This window comes from Nicotiana tomentosiformis, chromosome 10, assembly GCF_000390325.3.
Source record: "Nicotiana tomentosiformis chromosome 10, ASM39032v3, whole genome shotgun sequence".
In the NCBI taxonomy this organism is placed as follows: Eukaryota; Viridiplantae; Streptophyta; class Magnoliopsida; order Solanales; family Solanaceae; genus Nicotiana; species Nicotiana tomentosiformis.
In genome coordinates, this window is record NC_090821.1 from 75,248,335 (window position 1) to 75,272,823 (window position 24,489).

The following is a 24,489-nucleotide window of genomic DNA, read 5'->3' on the forward strand; positions in this document are numbered from 1 at the left end:
AATTTATTTCAATTTTAAGTCATTGGTAGGCGCCCACCTGGAGAACGAGGGAATTCATTTCAAGTTCAAGTTAGAGAGGCATCAGGAGCCTGCCTGAAGAATAGGGTCAACTTTCAATTTCAAGTTCAAGTTAGAGAGGCGTCAGGAGCCTGCCTGAAGTACGGGGTCAACTTTCAATTTTCAAGTTCAAGTTAGAGAGGCATCAGGAGCCCGCCTGAAGAACAGGGTCAACTTTCAATTTTCAAGTTCAAGTCAGAGAGGCATCAAGAGCCCGCCTGAAGAACAGGGTCAACTTTCAGTTTTCAAGTTCAAGTCAGAGACAACAGGATCCCTCCTGAAGAATAGGGGTAACCTCCAGTCTTTTCAATTCAAATCAGAAGTAGCACGAGCCGCCTGAAGAATAAGGTTTGCAAGCTCAAGTCTACTCCAAGTTCAAATTTATTTCAGTTTTAAGACAGCAGGAGCCCACCTGGAAAATGAGGAAATTCATTTCAAGTTTTAAGTCAACATCAGGCACGCACCTGGAAAACGAGGGAATTCATTTCAAGTTTTAAGTCAGCAGGTGCCCACCTAGAGAATGAGGGAATTTATTTCAAGTTCAAGTCAGAGGTAGCAGGAGTCCACTCAAGAATGCGAGTCGATAGTTCGAGATGCACAACAGAACTGTAGAAGATTCAAGATCAAGTTTCTGAAGACCTATAGATAGGAATCTTGTAACTCATAGCGGATAAACTTGCTTAGTTTTCTTTTCATTTTGATTTTGATGTAATAACAATACCACGGACCGGAGCCTCGAACGGTACCTCACTCGACTCTCCAACTCGCCCTTCCATCATTCTCCAGAACTACACTGACCTGATTCCTTTATAGCCAAGGATATGTAGGCAACCTACGAAGCAAGGTTCGGTCAAACTCTTTCAAAACGCTTCCCATGGAGTATCCAAATGGGCAAAAATTGCGCGTATTTGCTCACTTTATCTTTGCCCGAAAACTTTTCGTGTTTCCGAGCAAAGAGGGGCAGCTGTGAGCACGTGATTTTTGCCCAACTAAAATTGCTCCTACAAAGTTCAAAAATAGATCTTTCTAAATTATTTTCGTTTTATAAAATTTTAGGATTTTCTGGTTAATTTTGTTTGCATTTAGTTGCATATTTAATATTTAAAATTATGAAAAATACTAAAATATATAAAATATTTATTGCATAGCATCTTAGATTTAATTGCATATTAGGATATAATTACATGAGTTAATTACATTATTAAACAAAAATCACAAAAAATAGTTATTTTTACATATTTAGCTTTTAGTTTTAAAATTAGTATTTTCCTTTCATTAGTTTTAGGTTAATTAATTATTTTAATGTTAGAAAAAAATAATTAATTCAATTCTACAAATTAGTTGGTTTTAAAACTTAACTTAGGTTTTTGATTAATGTGAGTATGATATTTAAAACAAGGAAAAAGAAATAAAAAGAAAAAAAAGGAATTAAGTTTATTTTTAGGGTCTGGACCAAAACACAATTTCAATGGCCCAGAAACAGTACCCCAGATCGGACCGCCCCGCCCCTATCTCCCCATTCAATCTCAACCCTTTCCCCCCATCTCATCCAATGGTTATTATTCACCCCACCTAAATATATAAACCTAATATTAGAAAACCCTAACCCTATCTCTATCCTAACCAAACGACGCCCCCTCCCCTCCTCCATCTTCTTCCAAACGACTTCCAAATCCACCGGAAAAATCAACCCACTCGCCTCACGTGCTCCCTCCTATCTCCTCTTGCCACGTAGCTTAACTAACTCTGACAACGAAATTATTCCTTCCGAATTTTGTGCGTCTAGATTCTCTTTGAGGCGATTTTTAGATTAATGGGAGCCATAGATTGATTGACAATCAATCCATGCCCTCCATTTGTCCCAAAAATCGTCCACACAAAGAGTTGAGAATTTTTGGATTTGGAAGGAGGGCAGGGCTTCTATATATTGGAGGTCGTTTTTGTTTCAGAGGGGGATTTTCTGGAGAATTTCGGATAGATTTCTTTTGGGAGAACAAAACTTTTAGAAAGAAAAATTGGAAAGGAAAGCTAGGGTTCTAAAAAAACGTTCTTCTTCTTCTAAATTGTTGATCTTCATTTTAATTTTTTGGTTTAGTTCCAGAACAAGAAAAATACAAAAAAAAAAAGAGAAATATGTTCAGTGTTCTTTCGTTTTATTTTATTTCGATTACTGTCTAAAAATTCAAATATATATATATATATATATATATATATATATATATATATATATATATATTCCTTTTCTTCTTTTCAATCTGAATTTTGGTTGAAAAATGGAGTTTGATTGAGAAGTCGTTGAGTTCATCGCTGCTCGAGGTGTCGATTTCCATCCGTTATTGCCTTTTCAGTTCGATTTCAGTTTTGTTGCCGGTTTTCTCATTGTATATTCAAGGCCGAAGTTTAATCGAAAGCTCAATTTCATATTCATTTTCTGACTTTTTCCCTTATCTTGATTGTGGTGTTAATCTCAGTATGGTAAGGACCATAGGTCTAACAAATTTTGGATTGGGGAGTGTTTGAATCTTAAGTGTAGGGATTAACTAAGGTTGGATCCGAGTGCTTTTATGTGCCATTCATGACTTTGTTTCTGTGTTTTAATATATCACTTCAGATCTAAACGCTTTTTTTTGATATGATCGATTCGAGTTCGGCATGGTCATATAGTTATTGGAAGGATCATGAAATCAGTGACGACTTGCTTGCAATTTTCATAAGTGTTTGGCATATTCCTGCTAGCTTTAAGTTGTTAGACTCTCACCAGATGTACTTTGGGCGCTTGTTGAATCAGTTTAGTCGTTCCAACATTTTGAAGCATGTCTCGTTGTACTTAAATCAGTTCGGTTGATCTTTGTAGTCATTTTAGGTATGAAATATCCATGTCATTGTTTGTGATTTTATTGGAATATCTGGAGATTTTTTCTGTTAGCTTGATATGAGAAGTGCTCTTGAGTCCTTGTTGATTGTATGTTTGTTGATGTACAGATCGATCCATACTTTTGTGAAAAATATTTAATAAGTTGTGTTTTGTGTATGTCGAGGTTCGAGACGGCAGATTCATAGTTTTCGATTTCATGAAATTGGTTTTGTCTACCTAATCAAGTTCGAACATTGGTATTGGGTTGCTTGGAATTTTACATATGAATATGGAACCTGTCTAATTAACCTCCCTGTTCTAGTTTGGATTTATTTAGTGTCTGATTTTTCATACCATTCTGTGTTCATTGCGGGTGTTTATGAAAGAACCGAGTGTACGATGTTGTATTTGGTCGCCTTTCCATTGCCCACAGCTTCTGAAAGTCCCCATCTGTTTCCCTCTAAGTAAATGCATGACATGTATTTGATGTCTGATTGTTGAAGGCAATTTGATCAAGCGAATTATGTACTAATTTGACACTCCAACTGTTGGTTTAAGTTTGTGACATCTTCCAAAAGTTATGCTCTTATTCCTAAATACACATGTAGCAATTTTAAATCAAGTTCATCATCAAAATACCACTTGAGCAGTGGGCATCAATGTGTACAAGTTTAGTCAGGTGTAGATTGCAATCTGGATTGTTTCGTTCTATGTCTATATTTCATTTGCTTCGTTCAGCTACTTCCCCTAATTCGATTGATCTATAACTGGACAGACTTGAAATCATTAGTGGTAAAATATCTGCTTCTAATTTCTTATTTTTCTTCTTTCTCAATAGCACTTTGTTAAATTAAAAGAGTTAGCTGACTCCCGTAGGTGTAATTCCATAATTCTAGACCTCCTTATGTAACCTCAAATCTTAGGACAATAAATAATTTTGAATATCGTAGTTCGCTTTAGGCGCGATTAATAAATTATCGTGGCCATGAGTACAGTTCCCGTGGCATGGTCACGAGACGTAAATTCCAATTCGAGTGTGCATTTCATGCAACTCGACCATAACTTCAAATAATAATAAAAATAAACATGTCGTGAATCGCGGGTGCATTTCATGTGGCGCGGTTTGCAATGTGTATCAAAACGACAAGTGTACGATATCGTGACTTGTTCCAGAAATAATTTCATAAATAATTAAAAGCGGTTAAAACGTGAAAATGCACAATAGGTTTCAAACATGTAATAAATCAGATAATTAGGCCAAATATTAATTGTTAAGTGACAGTGCTAAAATCATGGAACTCGGGAGTACCTCACACCTTCTCCCGGGTTAACAGAATTCTTTACCCGGTCTTCTATGTTCGCGGACCGTAAAAATAAGAGTCAATTTTCTCGATTTGGGATATAAAAATAAACCGGTGACTTGGGACTCCATAAATTATTTCAAGTGGCGATTCTGAATAAATAAATAATCCCATTTCGATTAATGTCACTTTAATTTGGAAAAACTCCCTTATCCCCTATCCTCTGCAGGAAAAAGGAGGTGTGACACTAAACAATTCAGTGAAAGATCCTCAGCATCCCTCGATGATGAGCCATAACTCAGTCGGCGCCCACTATCCACATCTCATAGCGGACGAACAACAGCAATAGTCGATGCCTCTGGAGGGTCAGGAAAATACGTATCCCAGTCATGCATGTGAGGTAAAGGCCGTGCTCCCGATCAACAATGGAGCTGACGGAGTCACCTGCGAAGTCCCTGAAGTAACCCCCAGGCTAAATGATGGAATATCAGTAGGAGCTAACTGTGGCTCAGGGTGGTCACCCGACTGATCAACATCCTCAACAAGTGCCTCAACGCCCCCTTGCTGGGGACCACCTCCTCGTCGACCCCCACGACCTCGTGGGACACCCCTGCCTTGTGGGACACCCTTGCCACGCCGACCACGTGCAGGTTGGACTGTTGGCCCATGATGGTACTGCTCTGGCGCCATATAATCAGCCTCGTGTCCTAAGCGCTCATCATCCCGGGCTCGCTGCAATGTCCGGGCAGCCAAATCTGTAACCCGCCGGCCATAGTCGTGCAAAGCGACCTCTCCCTCGTCTTTATGCTGCTGCATCTGCAGTCCTAACTGGTGGAAAAGATGTAGGCCAATAACCTACACAACATGTAAAATATTAATTGTGAAACGGTAATGTTAACGTTATAACTAAGTATACTAAATAACATACTGCCTCATGCCTCCCGGCGTATGGAACGAACTGACCGCCAGCTCGATGAACGGGATTCTCGATAAAAAGTTGGGTAATACTGTGGTATCAGCCCATATACGCATACTCACCATCCATAAGATCGGGTGGAGGGGGTGGCAAAATCAGGTCACGCCGCTGGTCCCAAGTCTCGATCTGCAACTCTAGTGTAACGACCCGGCCGATTATTTTGAGTATTACAACCAAGTTTCCTCATTTACTGCTCAAATTGGGTTTTACAGTTGTTGTGTGATTTTCCGGGGCAATTGGTTCGGGTCCGATGAGGTTTTGGAATGAATTGGAACACTTAGTTCCAAGGTTTAAAGCTTAAGTTAAAATAGTGACCGGATGTCGACTTATGTGTAAACGACCTCAAAATTTAATTCTGATGAATCCAATAGCTCTGTATGGTGATTTTGGACTTAGGAGCATATCCGGAAAATTATTTGGAGGTTCGTAGTGAAATTAGGCTGGAAATGCCGAAAGATGAATTTTTGGAAAGTTTGACCGGGAATGTTGACTTTTTGATATCGGGGTCGGAATTCGATTCTGAAAATTGGAATAGGTCTGTAATGTGAAATCTGACTTGTGTGCAAAATTTGAAGTCATTCCGAATTGATTTGATGTGTTTCGGCACAAGATGTAGAATTTGAAAGTTCAAGTTCGTTGATTTTCAATAGAGGTGTAATTCGTCGTTTCGATGTTGTTAGGTGTGATTTAAGGCCTCGAGTAGGTCTGCGTTATGTTATGGGATTTGTTGGTATGTTCGGACAGGGTCCCGAGGGGCTCGAGTGCGTTTCGGATGGTTAACGGATTGATTTTTGAATTTGGAAGACTGCTGGAACTGAAGCCTTCTGGTGTAATCGCACCTGTGGAAAAGTAGTCGCAGGTGCTAGCTCGCAAATACAAGTATGGATGCGCTGAAGCGAGTTGCGCAGGCGCGAGAAGGAGCACAGATGCGGGCAGAGGGCTGTGAGGCATTGGTCGCAGGTGCGAGGGAATATTCCGCACCTGCGTGAGCACGGATGCGAACGGAAGCGCGCAGAAGCGGAAACTGGGCAGGCGATTGAAGTCCGCAAATGCGATGTTTTGCTCGCACAAGCGGAGGTGCATATGCGCATATCTTGTCCGCATGTGCGGATCGACTGGGCAGAATCCTGTAAGTTCGAGGGTTCGACATTTTCACCCTTTTTCGGATTTTGGAGCACGGTTTGGGCAATTTTGGAGAGGAATATTTTCACACAACTTGGGGTAAGTGTTCTTGACTCTCTTGTGATTATATTTCATGAATTAATCTTCATTTTTGGTGTAAGATTATTGAATCTTCAAGAGAAATATAAGAAAATTTCTATAATGTCACAAAACGAATTTTTCAAGTTTGAATACCGATTTGGAGTCGGATTTGAGTGAAATTAGTATGGTTAAACTTGTAATCGGATGAGTTATCGTATTTTGTGAGTTTCACTGGATTCCGAGACGTGGGCCGAAAGGGTGATTTTTGGGGCATAATTTCGGATTTGTAAAATATTAGTATTTTGATATGGAATTAATTCCTATAATTTTTGTGAGCTGAATCAAATTAATTGTGACTAGATTCGAGCCGTTTGGAAGTTGATACTCGCATAATGAGATTTCTAAATCATTGTTTAGCTTGCTCGATATTGGATTCGGCTTGTTCGAGGTAAGTAACTCTTCTAATCTTGGAGTTGAGGGTATGAACCCTGAATATATGTATTATGTGAATTGTTGGGAGGTGACGCACATGCTAGGTGACGGGCGTGTGGGCGTGCACTATAAAAATTGTGACATAATTATTTATGTGGAATTTTATAGTTAAATGATCTTGGTATTTTCCATGCGATTTTATGAGTTAAAGAAATTGAGCTGAAAAGTATATTAAAAATCATGTTGAGGCTATGTGCTAGTATTATTGGGACCCACAGAGGTCATATTGCTGTGAATTATTTGCTTAAACTGAAAATTCATACTCAGTCATATTCATTTTATTGCATATCATATCTCAATCTCTGTTGTTATTTATTGATACACCATATCATCATTTTTGGGCTATTTGCATGACATTGTGAGTCCGAAAGACTGGAGAGATTGATGACTAAGTGAGGCCGAGGGCCTGATTGTGAGGATTAGTATGGATCGGGGCTGCCCGCCTGCAGCATGCTTTATATACTTTATTATTACAGCACGTGAGTTATCCGTGCAGCACGTGAGTTGTCCGTGCAGATTATAGCGCTTGGGCTGAAGGAGCCCCTCTGGAGTCTGTACACACTCCCAGTGAGCGCAGGTACCTACTGAGTACGAGTGCCGAGTGATGAGTGACTGGAAGGCATGAGTGATTGTGAGGTATGCCTGAGGGACTGTTTACGAGTGATTGTGAGGTAAGCCCGAGGGGCTGTTTATGATTTTATCACTGAGTTGCATAACATTGGCATGCACACATAACATACAGGCATAAAGATGTATTTTTCTCATATTGTATATCATCACATCATTCATGATTTCTTACACATTTGACAGATGGGCATAGTGATGCATTTGTTTTACACGGGTTATCCGGAAGGAAAATCAAACATCTTATTTATTAATTAAAAGATTTTGAGAGAAATTTATTGTTTTCAAACTATTTATATTTTTGGCAACTTCGGCAAACGATTTGGGTTTTCACTGATGAATTTGAAAGGAAGAACTATTATTTTTGAAATCATGATTTGGCTGAGCATTTTATCTCTGAGTCACTTATGGTATTATTTGCTTTATGTTGTTATGAATTGTTGTGGACTAGTTATTTTGGACCCGATCTTGGTAGAAGCCCGTCACTACTTTCAACCTACGGCTAGGTTTGTTACTTACTCAGTACATGGGGTCGGTTGTACTGATACTACACTTCTGCACATTGCGTGTAGATGTTGGCTGTTGTTGTTGCTGTGCTCGATGGTTGCGGGATTTGAAGATGTACCTGCATTCCTGTTGTAGCTGCCTCTTGTTCAGGGTAGCCTTAGATTTATAAAAGCTTTGTTTATATATTATTCAAACAGACTATGTATTTATTTCATTTCCGCTTTGTATATTCTATTCTTAGAAACTCATGATTTGTACTACCAGTTCTTGGGGATTGTATAAGATTAAGACCTTTAATTTCTTAAATTGCTTTAATAATTATTATTAGAATTGGATTGTGGGTAATTGGCTTACCTAACGGGTTGGGTTAGGTGCCATCACGATTAATTGAATTTTGGGTCGTGACATCTAGCCATGCCTCATATGCCTGGTCAACCCTAGAACGATCATCCCGCTGGTAATGTGTCATAAGCCAAGCGGGCGGTGGAGGTACAAGCTGCGGTCGACCAAACTAGCGAAGGACTCGCTCGGTGGCATGATGCTCGACAATATCGAGACACATCAACGGGACGGAAGAGCTCCAGATAAGTCACCCGGTCGAGCATAAATCGGGCAAACTAGCTATTAGCTCGTCATTGTATGGCCTCCAAATGAACTATTACGTAAAAACAGGAACCGTGAGTATACGCAACACATATAAATCCATGCCAAGTAAACTTAAGTATAGAATTACCTGTGCGTCCTCCAGCAAGTCCAACAAATCTCTGTAATAGGGGAGATTATGTCGAGCCTCGTACTCGCGTCTGTATCCCCGCCTATCAACCCACCTCCTAGCCAAAGGGAGAAACGGTGGAGGTGGTGCATCCTGAGCTGTGGGTGGTAGAGGTGACTGAAACTGCAGGAACCGCTCCCAGGCCCAAACCTAATATACAATTTGGACGTAAAATTTAAATTATATTTTTATGATGTATGTTACAATGAATAGAGTAATTGACTATGTTTTCACCTGCAGTAACGGCATAAATCCTGCAACGTCTTGCTGGGTGCCCATGCATGCCCGGCACATCTGCCTGTACAAGTAACCAAGAACAGCAACACCCCAGTTGTACTAATGTAAATCATCTAACCTCTCAAGGTGATGAGGAAATCTCAAGCTGACTAGGTTTCCCGAAGTGTTCGGGAACAATACGCCTCCAAACATAAGGAGCAGCAGTAACCTCGTGTACCGGTTAATATGAAGATCTGGTGTATCATGAGTAATATCATCATGCATGGCCTCTAAATGCAGCCGGAAGGGCGTCAACGTAAGACGACTAGCCTCAACCAATACACCCTCATCCTCTGGTCGGAAACCGGTGAGCCGCTGCAACGTCTCTAGGTACTGATCTCCCGTATAATCTCTCATGGCATGCGGCAAAGCAACAGGAAGTCCATCAACCAGCAGCCCATACAGAACCTCCACGTCGTGCAGCGTGATAGTGGCATCGCCAATGGGCAAATGGAATGTGTGCGTCTCTGGTCGCCACCTTTCTATCAAAGCCGTGATCAACGACCAATCCAGCTGCAGCCGGCCGATCTCAATGATCCTATAGAAACCCGTATCCTGCAGGCGTCTGACTATACGGGGATAGAGCTGGCGGGTCTTAAGAAAGTTCCACATATCGTCTACTCTCCTAGAACGTAAAGTCTGGGCCAATAACTGTCATTCCCATATGTAGGAAGACCTATGCTCGACCTGTAGCAATAGTAGCTCTAGAGAGGCAGGTCCGGGATTCGAAGGCGGAACCTCCATGACAACTACTGTAAATTGAACAAAATTAATTACATTATTTTTCTTTTCCATTGCTTAAATATATTGCAATACCTTGAATATTAAATTTTATTCGATATTTTTACAATATTGTTAATTAGGTTGATACATTTTCAATATTAAAATTTTATATTTAATATGTTAGTTTTATTATTTTATATGTTAGTTTTATTATTTTATATGTTTGTTAGTTATTCACCTATTTTTTTACTATATAGGATTTAATTATTAAATATTATTATTTTGGTTCCGGACACAATATTTGAGGCCCAGTAGCACCAATGTATCCTGAATTCTTATGTTCATGATGAGAATTGTTTTTTAATTTTTCACTCAACAGGTCTGTTATTTTATATGTTAGTTTATTATTGTATATGTTAGTTTTATTATTTAATATGTTGGTTTTATTATTTTATATGTTTGTTTGTTTGTTACTGGCTTATTTTTTACTATACTAAAATTAAATAATTAATTTTCATAACTATACAAGATTTAATTATTAAATATTCACATTTTGGTTCCGGACACAATATTTGAGGCCCAGAAGCACCAATGTATCCTGAATTCTTATGTTCTTACGTTTGTTGACTATAATTGGAGATAGTTTGTATTTGAACTGTCAGCTTTTTGACGTATTTTTGGGAATAAGAGATACTTAAATGATTAATTTCCATAACTACAAGGATACTACGCTAAAGGGCACTACGTTTTACTACGCTAAAAGGTCACTACATTACAAATACGAGCACTACATTAGGCCACATGATACCACTATAGGGAACTAAAGTAATAATTTATCTAGTTTACTAGTCTTTTAGCAAATAAATAATCTAAACCGGATAAAAATAATAAATTAATTTAAACACGAAACAATCACGAAAATACATATACCACAGTAAAAAGTAACTAATTAATATTTTTTTTAACAACTAATAATAATTTTTCTATTTTACGAATTTGTTTAGCACACTAAAACTATAGTCCGGATAAAAAATAACAAATTAGTTAAATCGCAAAACAATCACAAAATAACATAGAGCACATAAAAAACAACTAATATGTATTTTTTATACAAGTTTTAACCAAAACTAAGTCGGAATACCTCGATTTAAGGTTTTTAGAAAGTCGAAGATTTTGTGATTTGGAGCCGAAACAAGCAACAATGTCTGAGATAACACCTTAGCTAGCACGTGGGACCGAGAATCTTTACTTTTTATGGGACGAGTGGGCTCCACACAATTCTTTTTGGATTAAAAATGAAGGATGTTTAGATTTTTTATTTGGGGGGGGGGGGGGCTCGACGATTTTGTTTTGAGGAAGGGAAGGAGACGATGTATATTTATATGTATAGCGTCTTTTATTAAGACACTATATATATATATAGCATTTTAACAAAAGAGCTATAGTTCCCGCTTAAACCAAAATATATAGCGTCGTTTTAAAAGACGCTATACCTAACTGGCCAAACGACCGTTAAGGTATAGCGTCTTTTAAAACGACGTTATATATATTTTGGTCACTGTGTATTTTTTTAACATATTTTTGTTTTTTGAGTCCAAAAATACATTATTTTGGTTCCGGACACCTTCTCCTTCTTCCACCACTACCTTTTTCAAAAAAATTCCACCCACCTAATATCCCCAACACTAAAATCCTTTTCGGATCTCACCAAAATCTTCTGCATCACTAATGTTTTTCATCTCCACCTGTGACCGAGGATCTACAGTTTGCGGGAATTAGAATTAACCCAATAAATTGGGTGTTGTAAATTATTGTCCAGTTAATGTGAAATCGCCATGAATGAGTGTTAAAGAGTGAATTGGATTATGAATTGACTTGACATCATCACATGAGCATTAAGAGTGAGGTGGTGGTGGAAGAAAAGAAGTAGGACAAGGGTAAAATGGAATAGATGTGTTAAGGTGGCATGGCACGTATTATCCACCTCAGCGATATGTCTGGCCACATAGGTTAGTGTTGCCATGGTGGAGGGCCCTAACGGTAGAGGGGTATTTTTGCACCAATTATATGACGTCGGGGGCTATAGTGGACCAATAGTATAACGGATGGCATAAATGAATATTTTCGAATAGTAAAGGGATATTTTTGAACCTTCTCCGTAATTTCAAACCATAGTCCAAAGTTGAAGGGTAAATTTATACGTTTCTCGGCAAAGAATTTGGACACATGGAGTCCATTCATTTCATATTAGAACTCCGTTAATGGTACGGGAAATACGAGATGATTTATTAACGGCACGGATATGAGTAGACCAAAAGTGTAACAAAGAAAAAAATTGAGCATTTTAGATAGTACAAGGACAAATTTTGACATTTACCCTAGAATTAATAACTAGTTAAAGAATTTAAGAAATGTGTACTAAAAGTGTTATAATATCCATATACGTTGGTTAAGTTACCTGCAATAACAAGTAATTAATTATTTATAACAAATATGATATGAGAAGCCGAAAAATAAACTAGATAAGCCTGCAACATGTTAAACTGTACAAATAGAGTAAAACTTTCATTACACTACCAATGTATATAACTTAATTCTTATGTAATGAAACTAAAAATTGAATCACTTCAACTCATGGATACATAGTTCAAGAATTTTCTCACAGTACTACATTCATAGTCTCTCAAAATTCACATCAAGAACATAAAGAAAGGGGCTATAGAACTTTAACTAGTTGTGCTAGTTATATCAGAGCAAGTAAACCATTTATCAGTCAAAGAATTTGGTGAAGGTAGTGATTTGACTTGCTTCAACAATAACAGATTTTCTGATTCAGGGAAAGGAGGAGCTGCTACTGCTTTAGCTTTCTTCTCATTGTCAAATTCACTAGTCTGAATCTCCTTTAGAATATCCAAAACTTCAACCATACTAGGCCTCATATCCCTATCTGTCTGCAAGCATAGAAAAGCCAGTTCTGCCACTGAGGTCGCCATTTCCCTAATATTGGTATCTAAATCGAACCCCAGGGATGGATCGATCAACTCATTAAATGCAGATTTTATGATCTTGTTTATCGCATAGTTGGACAAATTAATCTCTTGGCTATGCCTATTCATATCCACAGCTGGCATTGATGAAATGAGCTCGACAAGGACCACCCCGAAGCTATAAACATCGCTTTTACTAGTCAGCTGGTAACATTCGTGATACTTTGGATCAATATAGCCAGGGGTTCCCCGCGGTGCAGTTGAAATATGAGAGATATCATTTGGGAAGAGCCTTGAAATCCCAAAATCTGCAACTTTAACACTAAAGTTGTGATCAAGAAGTATGTTATTAGTCTTGACATCGCAATGTATTACGTCAGAAGCATGCAAGTAAGCCAATGCTCCAGCAATTTCAATGGCAATGTTTATACGGATTGGCCACACGAGTGATCCGCCCTTCGCTCTGTCACCATGGAGATGATCAGCAAGAGTTCCATTAGGAATGTATTCATACACAAGGAGTAGTTCACGGCTTCGCCTTGAAGTGCAGCCATAGAGGGTGACAAGATTGTTGTGCCTTAGTCTAGTAAGGATCTCAATTTCATTTACAAACTGCTCCATTCGCTTGCAGTTGTGCTCGTAGAGGCGCTTCACAGCAACCTCTCGTCCATCCTTAAGTTTTCCTGTTCATCAATGGACAAGATTTAGCAAAAAGAAGAAATTGTTGAAGCATAACTCAGTTGGATTGGGAAGTTTCTCACCATAGTAAACAGTTCCAAAACCTCCATCTCCAAGTACTCTCGAGGAATTGAAATCATTTGTGGCCTCTTCAAGTTCTGAATAAGGGAAGACTGGGATACCAAAGAATATACTGCCTCCCTCAACATCGTGATTAAAAATATCTGATAGTTTCTTTGTCGAGAGGAAGTGGGATGGACTAAATTTACTCTTCTTGTAACGCCAGATAAAGTATACGACTACACAAGTTATCATCACCGATCCTACTCCACCAAAAACTGGAAAGAAATCAGCAATCACAGGTTTTCAGTCAAAAGGGAAAACATCGCAAGGAGAAAGAATGTCCTCTCAACTCCACTATCTATACATTTTTGTAACCTAAAGTACTTGTCACTTCTATCATCCTTTGCGATTATGGATATGTTTTGATCTTTTACCACAATGAAGAAGAAAATTCAAATGATATGCAAGGAAATTCTCTAATTGGAAAGAGCATTCCAATTAATGGATATTTAACTACGTACCTGCGCCCAGAGTCCGTCGCAACTTGCTTCTTGTCGTTTTTGCTCCTAAAATGAAGAGGGAAAATAATATGAAATTTTTATCATTATGTGATATGAAAACAAGCAAGGACTCTTAAGGGATATGCACTAGACCTTGAGCATGTGGATTATACTGATTTGTACAGTGAAACTTTTTGGTTTTATCAGTCTGGCATTGACCTCCACCATAGTGACATTGGTAACACTCATCAGACAGTTTCCATTCTACCCGAAAAGCAGGACTTAACATTTTGAACACATCACCATCATCTGGCATTGAATTTACTGGCAATCTGATAAGTGAACAGTTGACAGTAAGGTTGCCTGCTCGAATGTCTTCATCGCGATCTTGGAAAAACTTGTAGTATATGCTAAAGCCTTTACAACCATTGTATTTTTCATAAACAGGAAAATGGTTGATCTTCTTCTGGGTAGTACTAGTGCTGTTGCATTTGAAGAAGTTGACAATATTTGCTGGGAGAACTTTGTAAGAAATAGAAGGAGAGTCTGGAAGGGAGATATTTTTGTTAAAAGCCTGGCAATCATGTTGCCTCAACTCGTCATGAAGCTTCGGGTCCCCAAGCGCAACTGTATAATTATTCAGCTTGGCCAAAGCATAATACCAATCTCCTCCAGGAAGTAGCTGGATTCTTGGAGGTGTTTTTGCATCACAACCAGAAATGGGCATTATTCCACAGTCAGGTTGTGTGGAAAGAGAGAAAGGAAAGCTCAGGCCAGTAAGATTCCCACATGAAAAGGACTTTGGACAAGTAGAATCGTTTCTGCCTTTTGCCTGTACTAAGATCAGAAGAAGAGATAGAAGGAAGCAAATAAAAGAAGAAGCCAAAGCCATATTGAATCCTACTGCAAGAAGAGGAAAGCTAGCTGAAGTTTTGTGAATTGTAACTCTAGCTAGCTAGCTCACCAGATATCTTATAGGATCAAGTTTCATAACTTCTAAATACTTTATATATTACTAGTCTTTAGCTTATTGGTAAAATTTGCCAAAAAGAAACAATATGTGAAACCAAATTAACGTAAAAGAAGGGTCGGACTTATTAGAGAAAAGAAAGATGAAGAAAAAAATAATGTTCACATTAGCTTTTGTAGGCATTGGCACCAGTAGAAAGACTTGACTTCTTGACTCTGCATAGTAACAGCAACTACTGATCATTTTCATGACCAAATTCTAAGTTCTAAATTTGTAAAAGGTAAATGTTTTAAACACTTCTAAGTTCTAACCATGCATGTTCTTCAATTGCTCTGATGTGGATAATAGAACCATCTTCCATTCTTCTAGAGATTTGGTTCTGTAGTCTATAATTGTTATTTTAGTTATATGTCTATGTTTGTCTTTTTGAGCCGAGGGTCTCCCGGAAACAACCTCTCTACTCCTCCGGGATAGGGGTAAGGTATGCGTCACTTTACCCTCCCAGACACCACTTGTGAGATTTTATTAGGTTGTTGTTGTTGTTGACCTATCACTAAAAAATAACACGGGAGATGGAAATCATTGTAGGGTCATGTACTTCCATTCAAATTGTAGGTACGCATAGGACATCATTTCATCTGTTCTTTTTCTTTTTCATTTTCTCCAATTACTTGTCTGTTTCACCAGTTTCAAACCCCAACCCACCTCGCCGGAAGCAAAACTCCGGCGAGCCTCACATTCTCTAATAAGAGTCATGCCAAGGGCCCCCTTTTTTCCGGTGAGTTGTTTTGCTCCCAGCATTTGCTACTGTTGCTACATTCATAGTCGCCGGAACACCGGATTTGATGATTGCTTCAGAAAAACTTCTTACTCCCTCCGGTCCATAATAAGTAATCATTTTACCTTTTTATTTTGGTCCAAGAACATATTCCAATATGTCAATGTAACAGTTAATTAAAGGTTAATTTAGTAAATACATCTTTTTTTCTCTAGGAGTTCGTATTTCCTTAATGGATATGCCAAAGGTAAAATGATCACTTATTGTGGACCGGAGGTGTACCATAGTTCACTGTTCCATATCCTCCATCTCCAAGTTCTCTGTAGGAATAAGGAATCAAAATTCATGGTAGCAGAACAACAGAATATTTTATGGTTATGGTATTGAAATAGATAAATAGTTGCCTCTCAACTTATATAAGAATTCTAAGTTTGAGCAGAACAGCAGGATATTTTTGTGCAAGTCTAGTTACAGATAAAAGTTACTGCTAAATATAGACATATACCTGTGACTAGAATTAGTCCCAAGTTTCTTTTGTTGCTGCAGGAACACACAAATAATAGAGTAGTTAGTCACAATAAGATTGAGCGCAATGCACTTCCATTCGCATTGATATGTTAAACATCTCGGAAGGAACCAACCAACACACATTTAAAGCTTTTCTGCTGCCAGTGTATATAACTTGAACTCTTATAAAATGAGATTAGAAATGGAATCACCTTCATTCATAGATACATAGCTCAAGAAACCTCTCTAAGTAGTACATTCATTGTCTCTCAAAATTTACATCAAGAACATAAAGAAAAAGGGGTATACAACCTGAACTACTTTGTAATATTTATATCATAGCAAGTAATCCATTTATCAGTTACAGAATTTGGTGAAGGTAGTGATTTGACTTGCTTCAATAATAACATATCTTCTGATTCAGGGAAAGGAGGAGCTGCTACTACTTTAGCTTTCTTCTCATCATTAAATTCACTAGTCTGAATCTCCTTTAGAGTATCCAAAACTTCAACCATAGTAGGCCTCGTGTCCCTATCTGTCTGCAAACATAGAAAAGCTAGTTCTGCCACTGAAGTAGTCATTTCCCAAATCTTGGTATCTGAATCGAACCACAGGGATGGATCGATCAACTCGTTAAATGCACATTTTACTATCTTGTTTATTGCAAAGTTAGCCAAATTAATCTCTTGGCTATGCCTATTCATGTCCACAGCTGGCATTGATGAAATGAGCTCGACAAGGACCACCCCGAAGCTATAAACATCGCTTTTACTAGTCAGCTGGTAACATTCGTGATACTTTGGATCAATATAGCCAGGGGTTCCCCGCGGTGCAGTTGAAATATGAGAGACATCATTTGGGAAGAGCCTTGAAATCCCAAAATCTGCAACTTTAACACTAAAATTGTGATCAAGGAGTATGTTATTAGTCTTGACATCGCAGTGTATTACGTCAGAAGCGTGCAAGTAAGCCAATGCACCAGCAGTTTCTATAGCAATGTTCATGCGGATTGGCCACGCGAGTGATCGTTTCTTCGCTCTGCGACCATGGAGATGATCAGCAAGAGTTCCATTAAGAATATATTCATAGACAAGGAGTAGTTCACGGCTTCGGCTTGAAGTGCAGCCATAGAGGGTGACTAGATTGTTGTGCCTTAGTCTAGTAAGGATCTCAATTTCATTTAAAAACTGCTCCATTCGCTTGCAGTTGTGCTCGTAAAGGCGCTTTACAGCAACCTCTCTTCCATCCTTAAGTTTTCCTGTTCAGCGATGGACAAGAATTAGCCAAAAAAAATGAAATTGTTGAAGCATAAGTCAGTTGGATTAGGAAGTTTCTCACCATAGTAAACAGTTCCAAAACCTCCATCTCCAAGTACTCGAGAGGAAGTGAAATCATTTGTGGCTTCTTCAAGTTCTGAATAAGTGAAAACTGGGACACCAAAGAATATACTGCCTCCCTCAACATCATGTTTAAAAATATCTGACAATTTCTTTGTGGAGAGGAAGTGGGATGGACTAAATTTCCTCCTCTTGTGACACCAGATAAAATAGACAACTAAACAAGTTATCATCGCCAATCCTACTCCACCAAGAACTGGAAAGAAATCAGTTAATCCAGGTCTTTGGAAAAGAAAAAAAAAAAAAAAATAGCAAGGAGAAGGCATTTTCCCTTAACTCCACCATCCGTACACTTTGTGTAATTTAAATAATTAGAGAAAGGATTTGAGCTTTTACCACTATGAAAATGAAATTTAAATGATATGAATGGAATCTCTATAATAAGTAATATAATTGCAGCTATAAAATATATTTAACTACCTGCTGCCAGAATCAGCCCCATCATACTTCTTCTAGTTGTTTTTCCATCTAAATAGGGGACAATATACGAAATATGTTATCAATATGTGATACGAAAACAAGAAAAGGCCCTAAGAATATGCACTTGACCTTGAACACGTAGATTATTTGGAGATGTCTACCTTTGTGACAACAAAAGTTGTTGGTAATATCAGTCTGGCATTGACCTCCACTATAGTGACATTGGTAACAGTAATCAGACAGTTCCCATTCTACTAGAAATTTGGGACCTAACAAGTCAAACAAATCACCATCTCTTGATACCGAGTGCAATGGCAATCTGATAGGTGAACAGTTGGTAGGAAGATTGTCTGCTCGAATGTCTCCGGGAAGCTTGTAGTATATGCTGAAGCCTTTACAGCCATTGTACATTTTATAACCAGCAAAATGATCTTTCATCTTCTGCGTAATATTATGACTGGTACTGTTACATTTGAAGATATTTTGAAGTGAAAGAGTAGTGAAAGAAATAGAAGGAGAGTTTTGAAGGGAGAAATTTTTGTTAAAAGCCTCGCAATCGCGTTGAAGCTTCGGGTCGCCAAGCCAAACTGATGAATTATGCTTCTCTAAAGCATAGTACCAATCTCCTCCAGGAAGCAGTTGGATTCTTGGAAATGGTTTAGCATCACAATCAGACATGGACATTAGTCCACAGTCTGGTTGTGTGGAAAGAGAGAAAGGAAAGCTCAAGTCAGTAAGATTTCCACATGAAAAAGACTTTGGACAAGTTGAATCACTTCTGCCCTTTGTCTGAACTAACATCAGAAGAAGAGATAAAAGGAAGCAAATAAAAGAATAAGCCAAAGCCATTTTGAATCCTATTGCAAAGAAGAGGAAAGCTAGCTGAAGGTTTGTGAATTATAAGTCTAGCTAGATCACAAGAATTTCTTAACATCAAAATTGTCATAAATTTGTCAAAAAGAAACACTTTGTGGAACCAAACGTATAACATGGGCCAGACTTAATAGGGAAAAGGAAGGTGAAGAAAAAAAAAAGGAAATGTTCACATTAGCCTCTCTTAGTCATTGACAGCACTAGAAAAACTTGACTTCTTGACTCTGCATATCAACAGCAACTTCTCATCATTTTCAGAACCAAAGTCTCCAAAATGGATGACCTACACTGTAGAAATAGAAGCTATATTCACCGGTGTATCTACAACATAACGAGCAGGTTCAACCGAATCCAATAGCTTCGGCTTAGACCCTATAGGTACAAAAATATGTTCTGAACCTAGAAAATCAAATGAATTGTGGGTTAAGAAAATTACGAACCCATAAAGTTAAAATCTTTGATCCGCCCTGTCTATATTCATTTCAGATATCTAATGGTTTATAGATACATCCAAAGGTGAAAGCGAAAAAGGAAATGGTACTAGTCAGTATTAAAAAAATAAAAATCAAACCTTCCATTTGCTCACTTTCTCATTGGAAACTACCAAGAAAGTTTTTCAAGTTTGGCAATATATAGAAAGCTAGAAATTATTGCTATGTTCCAAGCCATCTTCTACAAAAATATGAGAAAGAATCAATCATTAATTTTTATTGCTAGCTTTTTATGAAATAAGCCCGGGGGCGGATCCAGTGCTTCGGCACAGATTCATTTCGACCCGGAGAATAGATTTATTACGTGAAAACACAAAAATGTCAACAAATATTAAATTTTGAATCCAAAATTTTAAAACTGTAATAAGTTCAATACTAATAACCTTAAAATTCGAATACAGTATATACTAAAATCCAAAATCCGATTCTGGACAAAGTGCCTATAACTATGGCTTAATACCCAAATTGACACTTGTATTTGCACAGATTTTTAAAGTAAAAACTCCTTAATTCCATGAGTACTCAAATATATACCTCAACTTTTAAACACTTCTAATCCTGTGTGTTCTTCAATTGTGCTTCCTTTTCTGTTTCACCAGTTTTTGAGCCTCAGAAAAAAGAGAGGGACTTTGAACAGAGAAATCACTGCTTTTTTTAAAAATTAATGGTTTGCCGGAAAATTACTCCGGTGATCCCCTTTACATTTTCCGACCAGCGAGGGTTCAACAAACCCTTCCCCATTTTCCATTCCTCTTCCTCTTACTTCTCATTCGTTAAACCCATTTTAATCTTCAAACCCTAACCTACCTCGCCGGGAAAGTAAACTCCGGCTAGCCTCACGTAAGAGCTGGTCGGAAATGGTGTTTTGTCTTTTATTTTTATTTTTCTGATTTTAGTCCCTTGTTTTAAAAATAAATCACCATATTCCCGCTTATTCAGTGCCCCATAAGTTTAGTTAATGACCAAAGACATTAAACATAAGTTGAGGTGTCTATTTTATAAAAAGAAGAATTAATCATAATGACCAAAGACATTAAACATAACTCGTTTAAACTAAAAATAGTTACGGATGTATAATGTTTACATAATTTATGTATATATGTATATAATCATTTATAATCGGTGCCTAATTTATAGTTGTCTTACGAATGATTGGGGTGGGGGATTCTCGTAAGAATAAAGAATTAGAATAAAATCGACTAGAAAAAAAGTAAACAGTTAATCTGATATGATGTTAACTACATGTTTAGGCTTTGATTCGAACATTCTAATTTCTTCGAAATAACAACACAAAAGGCACGACCTAGTCAAGAACGCATCGCGAGAGGGACGAAATGATCGGTGCACACCTAAGGCGGGCTAATCAATCCACTCCATAAATGTAGGAAATTGACCGGCAAATTTTTCGTGTTTTATTATTTTATTTATAAATATCTCATTGTTAGTTTGACATTTTCGTCCTACATTTAACAATTTTTTAGTTTCTACCGCAGTATAAATTGATGACTTAATAGATCAAATAAGTCTCTAACGTGTCATTATAAAAATTCTAGGAAAATATCATGGAAACTAAACGATTGAACATTAGCTAGGGGGATATACATTTACATGTAATTTTTCGAAGAGATGTGAGACTCTCCAAAGGATAAAATAAACTAGATTCGTCCCGAACTTTTTTAAGTTCATATTAGGAAATTAATGTAAGAATACAGTATGATTGTATACGTGTATCCATTAAAAGGGAAAATCCACAATTAAATTATGATATACTTCCTCCGTTCCAGTTTATGTGAATTTATTTTCTTTTTAATCCGTTCCAAAAAGAATAACCTCTTTCTAAATTTAAAAATAATTTAATTTAAACTGACAATTCTACCCTTGATGAGAAGCTTTTATAACCGCACAAATATTGTGGCCCCTTTTTGATTTGTTTAGGACCACAAATTTCAAAATTCTTCATTTTTTCTTAAATTTCGTACTCAATCAAACAGGTTCACGTAAATTGAAACGGAGAAAATTGGAATGGAGGGAGTATATACTAGACTTTGTACATGTTAGAATTGTAATACTCACTAAGTACTATAGCCATTTTATTTAAACCAAACTGAAAGAAGTAAAGAAGCATATTTTCCTCCAGAAAATGATTGATCTTCCCAAATTTTCCAATACTCTCAACTTGACTTGGAACTCATTAGTAAAGTCTTGAAGAAGCAGACATCAAAAAAGAGGGACCTGACAAGAAATTGGATAAATTTTTCCACTCATCTTATCATTTGACTAGGTCTTATTAGAAAGGACAGAAAATAGTAGTTCTCATCGTTTTCACTCATGTGAACAAAACATGTCTATCTTTATCTTTGCATTGATTATATGTAGTGATATATTTCCACAATTATTATTTTCCATAGAAGCTGCAGAACTGGCATATCTACTCGTCGGGTAGTAAGATTTGTGTACACATTACCCTCCCCAAACCCTACTTGTGAAATTTTACTAGGTCGTTGTTGTTATTGGTGGTGTTGTAAGATGCAGAACTGGAGATAATTTATGTCTTTTCAGTTTATGTGACATTATTTCCTTATTAGTACATGATGGTAGAGTATAATCTCGTGTTTTAGTCGCTTATTACACTCGAATTCACTGCACTTTACTAGTGTTGAGCTTTAATTGGTAATGTTATGCACTTATTGTGCGTTTTATGCCTCGTAGGAGTGATTCTGAGTTATGTAGATGTAGTGGAACTAATTCGAGCTATTTGGAGCTTTGAAGTCTGAGTAGAAGCCCAAGCAATTAAGTCGGGATCACGTTCGGGGGTCGAAAACCAAGTCTGGATGTCAAAAAATTTAAAAACTCATTTCTCGCCACAATATGCACTACCGCCCCGCGGGGCGCTATATTTGGAAGATTTAATTGTTGCATCTATATTTACTTGTTCTTGTAATCGAAAGAGGCATAACTTGTGATATCTTTGCACTATATTGTTAGTTGAGTTCATAGATTCTTCTAAGTAATCGAAAAAGGCTAGTTGAATCATTGATTAAACCTAGTTAGGAGAATAATCGAAAGAGGTTTTCCTAAAGATCGATCCACTACGAATTCTTGCATATCTTCACAGTGCTTAAATTGGTTCATATTGAGAGGTTGAGACTTAATCGAGAGAAGAGTTTCTACTAAACAATTGTACTGATAATTAAATGAATTCGAGAGACTCACTTGAACATTAGAAGTGAATTATCTAGAGTTAAATCCCAGACAATTATCTTGCATCTATCCTATCAAAATTCCATTTTCTCCCATTGATATCTTCCTTTGCTTAGGCCTTGCTTCGATTGTTATTAGTTAATTAGCTCTAGATTCTTAATTAATTTTAGTGTTAACCACATAAATCTAAATTGTTGATCATCTTGGATAGCAATCTAGCTACAAACTACGATAATATTGTTTAACTCAAATCCCTGTGGATATGATATTATACTATACTATCTTTGGCTAGCGAGCACAATTTAAGTGTGTGTTTTGTGCTCGTCAAATTTTGGCGCTATTGCCGGGGATTGGCAATCAATAGTTTTTGAAATAGTTTGTAATGCTAATTCAGGAATTAGCTTTTAATTTTTATTTTAAAAGAAATCTTGAAGAGCATATTCTTGTTATTGAACTCTAAATGATGTGAAGATGGAATACAACCAGCCTAAGAAAACGGTTGAAGAGTTAGCACCTGAATATTATCAGCGGTGTGCTACGTATTTTAAATGCGGTGAAAATCATATATGGGTTGGTTGTCAAGCAGGTAGTTATTCTTCCTATGGTTCATCTTGTGAACACTCTCACTTTGGCTCTAGTCTGTATAGGTATGAGAATTCATATAGGTATAATTCTGACTCTGGTTGGGATGAATACCCTTATTTTGACTGGAATGAAAGCGAAGTGAGACAACCACCTAAAGAGGAGAATGGTAATTTAGAAGAGCTTATGTATAAGTTCATAAATAAGGTGGAAGAGAAATTTATACAAGATGATGAAGCCACTAACAACCTAACAATGCAAGTGAATCAATTAGTAAATAGACTTAGCTCGTTGCATTATGATGGTGAATATATGGAAGAGATACCTTGTGAAAATGAGCTTACCTGATATGATGAATATCTACGGAGAGAGTTTTCCACTCTGCAAGAGGACTCTGTTTCAACTGAAATGATTGAAAATGAGGCTTTGGTTGATTATGAAGCAATACAAGAAGAGTCCAAACCCCCATCCACATATCCACAATTGCAATTTTTAGTAGAATAGAATGAGGAACAAATGGTCTTGGACTTACCAAAGGAGTACTCACATGACCTTTCTTCTTCATTTTTTTATTCTAACCTTGATCATGTGGATTTTATTTTTGGGGATTTACAGGAATATGCAGGGATTGATCTTGTGAATGAATGCAGAAACAAGTTGAGAATGATCTTACAAGAACAATCCACAGATCAAAATGAGGCCAAGAAAGAAAGAAAAGAGCGGGTCTTGCAAATATCCTTAAAGGACTTTGGCCTGATGAGCTCCATAAAGAATCTCGAGGAGCGAAAGCGAAAAATGCATTCAGAATTAGGGGTGGAGTTCACAAGTTCTCGAAAACTGAAAAATTTCAGAGAAATTTTCTTTACCTCTTGCTTTTTATTTGTGTGTCATGGGGACATGCCACAATTTAAAGTGTGGGGGTGGGGGATGTAAATATGTAAATAACTGTTTATTTTTGTTTCTTGTGTGTGTTTTTGTTTCTTTTGATTGAATTTTTTAAAGTCGAAAAAAAAATTATTTTCTTAAGGTAGTATAATAATTCCCCCTTGGTTTTCTTTGTGTCGCGGTTCTTTTCTAATGGTTTTGTTTGAAACGGGTGTAGTTAGTTTTTATATTTTTTTTAGGAGTAGGAAATCTTGTGCTATGTTTTGAAATGAAAGCAATACCTCTTGACTGTATTATGCCTTGAGAATAGTAAGAGCCCTAGTTGTGGCGCTTAGGCTCAATTTTTTTGACTCTTATATAAGTACCTTAAAT

General features: G+C 37.3%; 2 protein-coding genes across 4 annotated transcripts; both read right to left on the bottom strand.

The window, feature by feature from the left end:
- Nucleotides 1-12,323: 12,323 nt before the first annotated feature.
- LOC104096139 (LEAF RUST 10 DISEASE-RESISTANCE LOCUS RECEPTOR-LIKE PROTEIN KINASE-like 1.1) lies at nucleotides 12,324-15,078 on the bottom strand. 2 transcript variants are annotated; one of them, XM_009602464.4, is made up of 4 exons: nucleotides 14,167-15,078; nucleotides 14,035-14,079; nucleotides 13,534-13,773; nucleotides 12,324-13,455 (listed from the first exon to the last, which is right to left on the bottom strand). In XM_009602464.4, exons 1-4 carry the CDS (start codon nucleotides 14,903-14,905, stop codon nucleotides 12,512-12,514), a joined length of 1,968 nt encoding a protein of 655 aa, XP_009600759.2. In that variant the 5' UTR covers nucleotides 14,906-15,078; the 3' UTR covers nucleotides 12,324-12,511. The 2 variants fall into 2 exon arrangements, with proteins under 2 accessions (XP_009600759.2, XP_009600758.2); XM_009602463.4 differs by having other exon boundaries at nucleotides 13,534-13,788.
- A 1,361-nt stretch (nucleotides 15,079-16,439) lies between these two features.
- On the bottom strand, nucleotides 16,440-19,497 carry LOC104096140 (LEAF RUST 10 DISEASE-RESISTANCE LOCUS RECEPTOR-LIKE PROTEIN KINASE-like 1.1). 2 transcript variants are annotated; one of them, XM_009602466.4, is made up of 4 exons: nucleotides 18,247-19,497; nucleotides 18,086-18,133; nucleotides 17,607-17,846; nucleotides 16,440-17,526 (listed from the first exon to the last, which is right to left on the bottom strand). In XM_009602466.4, the coding sequence occupies exons 1-4, from the start codon at nucleotides 18,932-18,934 to the stop codon at nucleotides 16,586-16,588; spliced, it is 1,917 nt and encodes a 638-aa protein (XP_009600761.1). In that variant the 5' UTR covers nucleotides 18,935-19,497; the 3' UTR covers nucleotides 16,440-16,585. The 2 variants fall into 2 exon arrangements, with proteins under 2 accessions (XP_009600761.1, XP_009600760.1); XM_009602465.4 differs by having other exon boundaries at nucleotides 17,607-17,861; nucleotides 18,247-19,495.
- Between the last annotated feature and the right edge of the window lie 4,992 nt (nucleotides 19,498-24,489).

Excerpts from the sequence above, each read along its gene's own strand:
- LOC104096140 (XM_009602465.4), bottom strand. The coding sequence starts at position 18,934 with ATGGCTTTGGCTTATTCTTTTATTTGCTTCCTTTTATCTCTTCTTCTG. Across the intron at positions 17,862-18,085 it reads GGGGCTGATTCTGGCAGCAG|TTCTTGGTGGAGTAGGATTG; the intron begins GTAGTTAAATAT and ends ATTTCTTTCCAG. Across the intron at positions 17,527-17,606 it reads TTTTGGAACTGTTTACTATG|GAAAACTTAAGGATGGAAGA; the intron begins GTGAGAAACTTC and ends ATCGCTGAACAG.
- LOC104096139 (XM_009602463.4), bottom strand. The coding sequence starts at position 14,905 with ATGGCTTTGGCTTCTTCTTTTATTTGCTTCCTTCTATCTCTTCTTCTG. Across the intron at positions 13,789-14,034 it reads GCGACGGACTCTGGGCGCAG|TTTTTGGTGGAGTAGGATCG; the intron begins GTACGTAGTTAA and ends ATTTCTTTCCAG. Across the intron at positions 13,456-13,533 it reads TTTTGGAACTGTTTACTATG|GAAAACTTAAGGATGGACGA; the intron begins GTGAGAAACTTC and ends ATTGATGAACAG.